General features: G+C 28.7%; 1 protein-coding gene across 1 annotated transcript in view; it reads left to right on the plus strand.

The window, feature by feature from the left end:
* The first annotated feature begins 2,766 nt into the window (after positions 1-2,766).
* Positions 2,767-12,113, plus strand: part of LOC126748168 (tyrosine-protein phosphatase 99A-like) — a 286,407-nt gene continuing 277,060 nt past the window's right edge. Inside the window, exon 1 of the mRNA XM_050457205.1 lies at positions 2,767-3,084. Coding sequence (XP_050313162.1) covers positions 2,886-3,084 — 199 coding nt within the window. The 5' untranslated portion in view covers positions 2,767-2,885. The remainder of the gene's footprint in view (positions 3,085-12,113) is intronic.

Below are 12,113 nucleotides of genomic sequence, written 5' to 3' on the forward strand. Positions count from 1 at the left end.
AAAAAACAAGTTGATGATATTAAACCTCCGAACACAAATAAAAATGAACCTTTTCAGCATATAATTCTCAGGCTTGTGTAAAATTGAAACAGTAAACTAATTTGGCTCCTTTCAGCACTCCACTATCCAATTTTGCAGTCAGATACATCGTTAAAATTGGAAAAGTAGCAAATTTCCCGCGAATGGTTTATTGAGGGGATAATTAAAACTTTTATGATATCCAGTTTAAGTGCTCAGAAATTACGATTTTTAGTTTTTCACTTGTCTGGGATAAATTGGAAAAAATTATCGCGCATTATCAAAATTTACAATTAATGGAATTTTCTTTATTTTGAAATATTTGTTTGAAAAACACTTTTTTTTGTATGATTTTCGTAAAAAACTAAATTACTGAAAAACCGTAAAATCTTGTCATATATTTTTTGAAATCAGCTCATATTCTATATCACCGGTTTGAGTTTGGACTATGATAATATATGTCAATATATAAAGAAAATTAACCTTTGTAAATTAAAATTATCACACTTAATCCATCTTTTAAAGAGTTTTATGTCCTTTTGGTGTAATGAAGATATCTGGAAGGCGCATGCAAATAGAATTAATTCAAATGATCATTTTTCTATCTAATATAGGCACACTGATTATATATTGGTCGAAAGTAATAAAAATTCATAAATAAAGTAGTCGTGGTCCATTATGTATTATTGGTATATTCCTTACTTTATTCATACTAAATAATAAATATGCTTCATATGGTAATGATAGAGCCTAATAGAATTTTTTGTTCTCTAATTTTCATATTAAAATATCATGATGACATATGAACTTTATAAATATAAAAAATTAACCTTTAAAAGGTTTTGGAAAGAACTTCCTATGAATAACAAAAATCAATATTTTTATCATTGTATTTCCCAAATATTTCTAAAAGGCCTAAAATCAATATAATAAAAATAATTTAGTTATTAATCTTCTTCCACCAAAAGTTCATCTGTTCATCACCGACTAAGTTAATTTAATTTTATTAGGTTTTTAAACTATGTTTACGTTATTATTATGTATTATTATCGCAAAAGGGTGCTTTACACGTTACAATTGCACCTATTGAAAATATGTGAAATAATAAAAAACAATTTTTTTCGTACTTAAACTCGTATTCGTTATTATAAAATGAAAAAATCTTATGTAACCTTATCAAAGTGAGCAAGTATAATAATTTCTAAAGTAACAATTTAAAGGTGATAATTACAAACAACTTCAATTATTAAGCATGAATTAATAACTAATGACAATTAATTTCACTGTAATTATAACCACATAATAGTGCATAAGGAGTAATGTAAGTACAAAAGATTTTTAACAAAGATTATCATGAAAGAAACAACTTTCATAGAATTCTTTCACAGTTTACTAACAAGATACTTTATATTTTTTTTTTTATTATAAATGTTATACGACTGCGCATGAAATTTTTTTTATATCTCTTTTGACCAATGACGTTAATATACTATTTTCTTAAATAATCATATAATATTTTTCATTTTCTTATTATTGTTCATTATTATTATTTATAATTTTGCAATTGAAAATATTTATTCTTATTGTAAATATGGAGGAACATTTTTAAATATTTTGAGTATGAAAAAACTTGATTTCATCATACAAAGCAAAATGTTCGTTATTGTACACGCTATAACTAGAGAATGGTTTATCGCCCAGAAAAAAATTTTTAATGAATTTTATAGGTTTTTTTGTGACGAACAACTTTTCTTTTGACAATGTTGTAATAAATAATTTTTTTCTATGCTAAAAAGCAAAAAAACACTTTTTTGGGTACTTTGACTCCATCTACTTTTTGTAATTTTAATAGCAGCAAGTGGACTCATTAAGAAGAGTTGTAGAAAATGATGTATCCGACATTTTTTGTCCTTACCAATTTTTCCAAAAACTTACCATTTATTGAGTTTTTTCAAAAACTCGGTACGCATCGAGGTCACAAATTTATCGATTTCCGCGAAAAAAGTGTGTAGGTAATTTTTCGTCACAAATTTAACAGATTTACTGTACTAACATGAGTATTTTTAAATTTTTTTAACTTTTCTTTCATACTTCTTGTAATAAATCTGATCCCTTAATTTGCTTGCAATCGACGAACAAACATTTTCACCCCGCATCAGATTTTTAGGAAACTAAAATTGTTTTTATTTTTTTAAGCGAAAACCATGCGTCGGATGAAAAAAATCAAAAAATCTAATTTACTAAAAAGTGATTATTAAGTTAATATTAAAAAACTGACCTGTTTCTCAACTTTTTTTTTTTAAATGGATCCAGGAATCACACCCTTAAATATGAGCACGTTTTTAGCACAATTTGAATTTGAATTGAATTTAAATATAACCTCCTACTACCAAAAGTGAGGAGAAGACTCCTCCCAAAAATTAACCAATTATTAACACCGAATACAAAAATCGCGTATTTAGAAAATGATATTTCCAGAAATAAAGCTGGAGCCGTGCGCAACAAAAGGTTCCCGGCGCAAGCCTAATTTTCCGTAAGGGCGCACGAAAAGGGCGGGAAAATTCGCGTCGAGCATAAGCGTTTATAAAAGAGAGCGCAATCTAGGCGAATCCACATTCTGTTCCCTACAGTGTTGTGCTCCAGACCTAACCTTCCCTAATAAAGTTTCCGGAGCGAGCGCGAGGCGAACTTGTGAAAACTTCTGAGTTCCAAACTCCAATTCATTTATTATGTAAATGTAACTGTTAAGTGTGATGTTATCATATTCATGTGCATAATCTAGTGTCTATGTATTTTTTTTGCTGACTTGGATTTACAAGTGTTTGTACTAAAATGTTTATAGGTTAAGCCGATTAAAATATTTAATCATGAGTATCAATCAATTGGTCTGTTTAATATTAATCATAAGCGTATTTAATGCGAAAAACTTTGGACTTGCTGGACCTGTCCAGCGTCGCATCAATCCAAACCCGGTTCAGCGTAAAAGTGACCGGGATAGATCTAGTGAAAGTGATAAATATTTGGTGGAGTATGATCCTAATGACGAGAACTTTGGACCGTTTTTATGTAAGTCCTTTTGAATTTATATTATATCCTTATAAATTCGAGTAAGGCAACTTAATTTTTCCATGCAATTAAATTTAAGGCGCTGCCAAAAAGAAGAGCCGCTGAAAGTCTTTAAGTTTTTTGTTTGTTTCTTTAAAGCCGGAAAGATTGCTTTTGTTAGAGTTTTAATTTAAGAGTTTTATTACAGAATATCTTAGGGTAGTTTTTTAAAGCGTGTTTTTTTTTTAAATTGTTTTCAAGCAATTTTATTTATTACATCAGCGAGGGCTTAAAAAATGATTTTAAATTAAAGTTCAAAGAATATACCTTGTGTATTGCATCACTTATTTTCTTGAAATATTCAATTTTTTATTTATAACCAAATAATTTAATTTTTCCACGGTAAGTATGCACGCAATATTATTTAATAGCGTATCCATATAAGTTATGCATTTCTTAATGTAAAAATGTGCTTTAAGTAAAGTGATTCTGTCCAATCCATTCGCTAGGGTGACGTTTAATGTTGGTTTACATATTTGTCGAGTATTTGTTTGTTGTATAAGATAATAGAGTACAATAAACAAGAAATGGGTACATACATACCATATTTTTTCCAGCATAAATGTAGACGCGTAAATTACACACTATTATTTATTATTTTTTACTAAATCCATAAATTAAGCATAAAATTCCATAACAATATCAAGCGTAATCAAACAGTCTGTTTTTGCTGATAAATTCAATAAGCTGGGACACGTGCTAGAGAGGCAATTTTAGAATATTTTTTTTATTACATTTTTATTTTGGTACAAAACAACAAATTACAGGTTTACTACTAAATAAATCACTTAGGACCATGCACAGATCCATTTAATATATTATGTATTGTTGAGAAGGGGTATAAAAAATTAAATAGGCTCTATTGTATTTGCAATATGTATATTCTACTTAACCCTAAAATCAGGGTAATAAAAATAATTTAGGTATTTACATCTTCCCACTAAAAGACTATTTTATTATACGTTTTATTAGTTGATTTACTACTAAATAAATCACTCAGGAACATTTCTTATAAACTTAAATACAAATTTGATGCACAGATCCATTTAAGTTATGCATTATTTAGAGGCGAGTATAAAAACTATGAATAAGCAATATTGTATGTTGTAATGTTATAAATATAATTTAGTTGTTAACATCTTCCCACAAATAGACTCTTTTATTTCACGTTTTATTTAAGTACAAAAATAATTATCAGTCGAAAAGCAATTTTCGAATTTAAGTACAAGCTTCAATAATTCAAAGGCAAGTATAAAAAATTTAAATAAGCTTTATACAATACATAACAAATGGAAGAATATTTTACTGAATTCTAAAATCAGTGTAATACAAATAATTTAGTTATAAGCATCTTCCCATCAAAAGTTAGGAGGAGACTCTTTTATTACTTATTTTATTCAGGCAGAACAAATAATAATATATTACCAAGTAAATCAGTTGAAAAACAATTTAAATACAAACTCGATGCCAGACCTATTTAAGTTATGCATTATTCAGAGGGGAGTATAAAAAAGTGTAATAAGCTGAGATAATTTACCTCCTTTGGGTAGAAAAAATTTATAATTTTAAAATTTTTTATTAAAAGTATAAGGTATAAAATAATAATTACAATAAAATAAAACTTAATAAGCTTAATATGCCTGGTTACCCAGGGCAAAAGAGGCAATTTATTACTTCCTTAACACAAATGAAATTTGGTATGCTGGGATGTTATATAAATACTCATTTTTTGGTTTCTGTTTAGCTTGATCAAGTTAGTCTGTCACTTCCAATTTAACAAGAGATTGCCTTGGTGTTTTATGCACCAAATAGTTAGTTAGTAGAAAAATACCTTTAACAGATGTTTATTTATTTAAAACATTCAAACATGTATTTTGGGCCTTTATTCATTATTTTTAATCGCACCCCAATGAGTCAAACCATGAATAAAATGAGTCAAAACCTCATTTTAGATAAAGGTTTTTTCCCAATAGATTTTTAATGCTCCTGTAGACTTATTGTGTTAAAAAGTGACAAGTCAGTTTTCTTTTTTTTGAGGTTTCTTATAAGAAATTGATGATGTAAAAAAATTCGCTTTCACGCAATATATCATTATACTTAATTTCATTTTTACTTTTATATTAATAATAATGCCTATTAATATATTAAATTCTAATGCACAAATGAATTACTTAACTACTTAAGAGATATAATGTACGTTGATGATTTCATAGAGCGCACAACAATATAGTAGTGCGAAGGGGAAATATTATGTTATCTAAAACTCTTTTATTATAATTTATAATCGAGAAAAATACAAAACAAGCTTGTAGCTATTTAATACATGTTACTGATTTTCTTTATCTTGGGCCATCTCATAAAATTAACAAATCTTTTTAATAAACTACGTTACCGCCCTCTCAATTAGTCTTATCATAGCATCTTAATAGGCATAAACATTACAAGTAGGCAGCCTTACCCATTTAAATTATGCATTTAAACAACGTAAATATATAAGAAATTCTTATTTTCGTTTTTAAGTTGCTAAAAACGTTTAATTGGAATAACTGGGTTATGTATATGGATTGCAAAGATATCTCCGTAAAAATAAAAAATAATCGAAAAACCTCCTTATCTGTAAAAACTGTTCTCTGTTCTCATAAATGATTTATATCGTATTCTTAAAATGCTTTACACTATATGCGAGCGCGAGGAATTGTGTAAGCTGCAAAAGCGCCATTGAACCGGATAAAGTTCCGAGTTTATGAAATAATTTAAATTTGCCACACGACTGGCCACACGGACCGTTTTTAATTTTTTTCTTCACTCGTAATACTTAAATATATTGCCAAATTAATCCGGAACTGAAGTGAACTTTACAGAGCTTAAATTACTGGGACGATCGATAAAAGACAGAATTTTGATTTAGGGGGATGCAAGCGCGTTTAATCGAACTGTAGATTGCACTAGTTTCAAGTGGATTTTCGGTAACAATTTTGTCCAAATGCACATGCGATATATCGAGTGGGCACGTCTGGACTTAGGAATCAGAACTCTTTTAAAGCGTGTACTGAATTTAAATAACCTAAATTTAGGTGAGAGCTTCATATGTTAGATGCAAGAAATACACTTAATCTTAATGTAGGACTTTTTTTCTTAAGATTGTGTATAGTTTTGACTTAAAATCACTACAAAGATAAATATTTTATTCTTTGACAAAAAGGGTTCAGGATAATCTGGCACTTAAAATTAGTGCTAAGGTAAATATTTCATTATTGTCAAGAGACACTTTTTTTGCATCATTTCAAGTGTTTCAATTTGCTGCCGAGATAAATGTTTCTAGTTTTCCTTGCTGGACTTTATCAATGCTTTTAGATAACGCTCAAAGCATGCATATTCAGTGCAGTTCACATCACGACTTCTCTGAAATAGGACTTGTACACAGAAATGATGCTCTTTATATAGCTTATTTAATATTTACGTTGGTGTTTAACCCTTAGAAAGATCTTCAAGAGTTAGCTCATAAAACTTATTAAGCGATATTCTGAGCATTATTTAGTGATGCATATTTTAACATTTTTTGATTAATATAAAGGGTCTTGAGAGAAATTAAATTATATGTGGAGTGTAATTTTTTTTTCTAAAAGATTACAGTGCCATAACTCGAAAGCTTATGGAGATAAGATACACTTTCAAAAATTTGTTAATAATTAATATAAATTAATTTATAAGACAGGTATTTTAGGATTTTTTAATGAGTTTACAGAGTGTTGAGAAAAATTTAATTATATGTACAGGATAATTAATTATCATAAAGTATCTACTACTGGAAAACTATTGCAAATATAATTTTTAAAATTTTTACATAGAATATATAAACAAAATCATTTAGCAAGTATTTTAGCATTTTTTAATTAATATTCAGGGTGTTGAGAGAAATTAAATTATATGTGGACGATAATTTTTTTTCTAAAATAGCACATTGTCTACATCTCTAAAACTAATGCAAATACATTTTTAGAATTGTGTATATGAATTATTTAAATAAATTCATTGTAAACGTATTTCAGCATTTTTAAATTCATATACAGGGTATGGAGAGAAATTATATTATATGTGAAAGATATTTTTATTTCTAAAAAATTACAATGGGTCTTTAGCTCGAAAACCAGTACAGATTAATTTTTGAAAATATACATAAATTATAAATTTATTAGGCACGTATTTCAACGATTTTTAATAATTATACAGGGTTTTAAGGAAATAAGAATTATATAGAGAAAATTACTTTTTTCCTACAAATGTCACAAAGTGTCTATAACTCAAAAAGTAATGCTGATACACTTCTGAAAATTTGCATTTGAATTACATGAATAAATTCATTTATTATAATTATAAATATATAATTATAATTAATAATTTCTTTTTAATTAAAAGTAAGTTTCTAAAACCAATAATTTTGGAGATAATAATTAAAATAAAATTTGGCGTTTTTTTATAAATCACCCTGTAATTCACAAACTAATAAACATTTTGCAACGCTGTAAAAGGATTTAGAATAAGCATCAAAATTGGCAACTTTTTTCTAATTGAACTGTCCTCGTATCTCCTATAGTTTCGGAAATAGCAGTAGTCACATATAGCAAATAGGACAACCTGTATAAGCAATTTTATTAATAAAGTTCACGTATAATCAGTATGTTTCACCCACTTAATTCTGTTTATTGCTGTTTAAAATATGTTAATAAGACAAACACAATTTTTGTTATTTCTCTCAGGCATAATATTATTGTTTTTTTGTTTTCATGAAACCTAATATTTCAGGCGTATTTTTTAAAAAACATCGTGTCTTACCTTAGGGCATACACAGATAAATTGAAGAGAATAAGAGCGAAAATTGAAATAAAAATATAATATTTATTACGTTAAAATCTTTTTTAATTTGAAACGAAAATTGTAGCATTTTTATTATCAATTCAGTTTCTTTAAATAACATCCCGAGAAAAACAGAATCTTTTTAAACCCGATATTTGCAGCGTCGCTCCATGTTCCATGAAAACGCTGAAATCCACTCAAGATTTTAAATGGCCAAAGACCGAGTCAAGAGTTTTACTGTAAAGGGGATGGTGGCTTGTTGGGATTCTACCAAATATAACTGATTTTGCTAAAAAAGTCGTTTTTCCAGGTATTTCATTAAATTAAGCATAGAAGTTTCTTTTTTTAATATATTTTCACTTAATCTACTAGTTTTAATTTTATTACGACCACAGAATTTATATCAACACGTAAAATAATAAATTTTCTACTGAGAACGCTGTATCTCAAAATTGGTTTGGCGTTAAACAGTTTAAGTTTGACCATAACTATATTACCAAGCCAAATACGCAAATACTAGTCCCAGCAGTCAGCAATAGAGTTGACCGGCTTTTTCTGACACGGCCGGGATATTGGGTTGTCGTCACTGAAAAGCAGGATATAACCCAATGCGATGATTTACCTAAATCGTAGTTACGTATTTGCGGGAATTGTGGTTTAATCCTATCTCGCACTTCTCCTCAAAATGTATTAGTTTTGGTGACAATATACTTCGACTTATTGGAACTTCGTTGGCTCTAGATTCCTAATTGAAAAGTCATCAAGGGCGAACCATTTGGGTAGCTGCAATATATTTTTTTCGTGACACACAAGGATTATTAGACATCCTAATTAAGTGAAATTTAGTATATTTTGTACTCTCGAATAGTGATGTAAAATTCTCGAGCACGTAATTTAAAAGAATGTTCCCTGAGCAGGAACGAGCATGAATGAGAATAAACAAGCATAAACGAAAAAAACCTAAGAATTTATGTTTGGGATGTGGTAAAGTATTCAAAAACTTTCTCAAAATGCCTAGAAAAATGCTTAATATTCTCCTAATGCTTTGTAAAATACCGACACTGAATGATTGTTCTAACTTTATAAAAACCTTAACATCATACTATTCATAAATCCGGATAGAATAAGAATATTCATCATAAATAACCAAATATTATATTTAAAGGGGTAATTAAAGAATATACAAGAATTTATGTTACCGATCAGGTTTGATATTATATTCTTAAAAACTGAGCAAAGTTTGTGTGCTATGCTATGTGAATACAAATACAAAGTAGGTAACATGAAAATAACATGAGAAACGTTTTATGATGTAAGAACTAAAAAGTAACTCGAAAAAAAGCTTTATATAAAAAAATAAACTGCAATCTGCAATAAACCAAAAATACAGTTTTAACCTAACTCAGGTACTCTAATTGTGGATCAAGATCAAGAGTAGTCAAGCCCATCCAAACTTTCTAGCCCAATGCTACTATTGGAATCGAAATCGTGAACACTGTAGGCCCGGCTCTCTTCGTCATCGGACTCATCAGTCTCTGAATTCTCAGATTCTAATGTTAATAATAAATCATGGACCTGATCACCCAGAGGAGGAGCTGTCTGTGTAAACGTGGAAAGTCCAAGGACTGAGGAAGGTTTACCTCCATTGACGTTGATTCACCTTGTCTTTGGGACTCTTTGGCCATCAGATTAAGGTTACAGGCAATATGGCTTAGCATTCCCGCTCTCTTCACCGTCAAGCGATTTCGACGTTTAGTTCAAATGTTATATATTATTTATAAGGCGAAGGTATAGGCAGGTACTTACTTTTCACAATTTCACTGCCTTTCAGCAAATGAACCCTTACATTATCTGGACATTTTAGACACTTTTTCAAATGATTTGTCATTCGTGTCGCGTGGCGGCTGTATTCGCCATCACAAAACTTGCATGCATAAACATCTTTACCATCTCGTTTTTTATGCGAAAAGAAATCAAATGATTCGCATTTTCTTCTAGGCATAATGAAATAACTTTTCCGGGGGGAACAATAATTTAATAGGATAGACACCAGACCCAACACAACCCAACCCAACCCAACCCAACAAATCCAAGGTGTTGACTAAATTAAATATCAAAAATAAAACATCTTAAGTTTTGTTAAACGCAACACAAAATAAACAAAAAATGCATAAATAACATGCAAAAACTACAGTCGGCATTGCTACAAAAGAGACCGGCCGTAATATTCGGGGAACCGCCGCTGTCGGCGCCGGCGCCGCTTTGTCTTTGTGATTGATGCTGTTGCCGACGCCGACAGTAGTTTTTGTAAATAAAGCGCGCCGAATACGGAATCGTGCTGAAAATTCTCTGGCGAACGTTCGCGCACGAGAGAACGATCTATCTTGCGCGCACGAACGATTTATCGGGCACGAACGTGCGCGAATATTCGCCATAGCACGAAGGGAACGTTCCTTCATTTACATCACTACTTTCGAACTAGTTTTCAATTTTGTTTCAGGTATTCTAACTTTCATCTAGGTATTAAAAGTCATTTTTCTTCCAGGCATTTAATGTCGTTTAGAAAATGGAAACACTTTGTCAGGGCTTCCAGACTATTATCCTTTGGAAATTATTGTGTTTTCTAAATATTTAGAAATGATTTTTAAGGTTTTTCACATTTTCTGTCTGTTTCCTCCAAGTCATTTAGGGCCTTCTAAAAACTATAAATAAATTTGGACATATTTTAGGATTTTAAAGTTATTTTGTTAATATATTCCAGAGATTTTAATTTTTTTTTAATGTCCTTCTCAAACACATTTTTTTTTTAATTCGCCATGCTTTTGGCCTAATTTCCTTTTATTTTTTCGAGGTAATTTTAAGCTTTTAAAAGTATTTTATATCCCAGGATTTAATTTTTTCTGCTTCCAGTAATTCAACGTATTCCAAAAACTGAAAATAATTTTTTGCGATTTCCAGGTTTTTCGCTTTATAATTGAATAAAGTCTTTTAATGTTTATGTTCTATGGATTGAAAATATGTTTTATTTCCAATTTTTTTAAATAATTTTGCATGTATTTCAGAAAATTAATTTTTTAACGTAATCATATAATTAAAATTTTATTATATAATTAATAATTCTAGGCACTTTAAAAAATAAAGTGCCTAGAATTTTCAAATGATAAACTTATATAACTGCCTGAAATTATGAAATAACGAACCTATTTTTTGTTATAGGACATAGGAAATAATAAACTAATCTTGGTGCCTAAAATCTTAAAATAGTAAACTGAAATTATGATTAAATATATATTTAGAAGAATAGCCTAGAATTTCAGAATCAAATAATAAACCTATTTAATAGCCTGGGATTATGAAACAATAAACTCTTTAATTTTTCTGGAATTATGAATAAATAAACTTACTTAAGTGCCTGAAATTGTGAAAAAATAAATCTATTATCAATTTTTCAGCCATTTAGGGTCTTTCAGAAATTATAAATAAATGTGTATATATTTTAGGATTTTAAAGTAATTTTATTCTATGCAGTTTCCAATTTTTTTATGTTTTTTAAAAACTATTTTTTTTATATTTGAGAGGCTTTTGGTGTATTTTTCTCTTTTTTTGAGGTAATTTTAGGGTTTTGCAGGTATTTTATATCTCAGGTTTTAATTTTTATTTTTATTTGTATTTTTCAGGCTTTTTCGGCGGATTCTAGGTTTTTAGCTTTTGGGAGTAATTTTTTATGTCTTCGAGACTATTAAGCTAATTTTTACGGTAATAAAAATCATTTTGTAAAAATGCTTTTAAATTTTTTTCTAAGCATTTAGTGACTTCTATAAACGGAAAATATTTTTTATTTTCATTCATTCATTTCGTTCATTCATGATAATTTTTTTATGTAATTACAAAATTATATTTTCGTTCAACTGCCTAGAATTACGAAAATTACGAGAGAATGACAAATTTATTTAGCTGCCTGGAAATATGAATGAATAAACTCACTTAAGTGCCTAGAATTATCAAATGATAAATTTATTAAACTGCCTGGAAATATATAATACCAACTCCTTTCATTGCCTAAAATTATAAATGAATAAACTCATTAAAGTGCCTGGAATTGTGAAAAAATAAACCTATTTGTCTCTTAAAAATTA

Source organism: Anthonomus grandis, chromosome 22 (assembly GCF_022605725.1).
Source record: "Anthonomus grandis grandis chromosome 22, icAntGran1.3, whole genome shotgun sequence".
In the NCBI taxonomy this organism is placed as follows: Eukaryota; Metazoa; Arthropoda; class Insecta; order Coleoptera; family Curculionidae; genus Anthonomus; species Anthonomus grandis.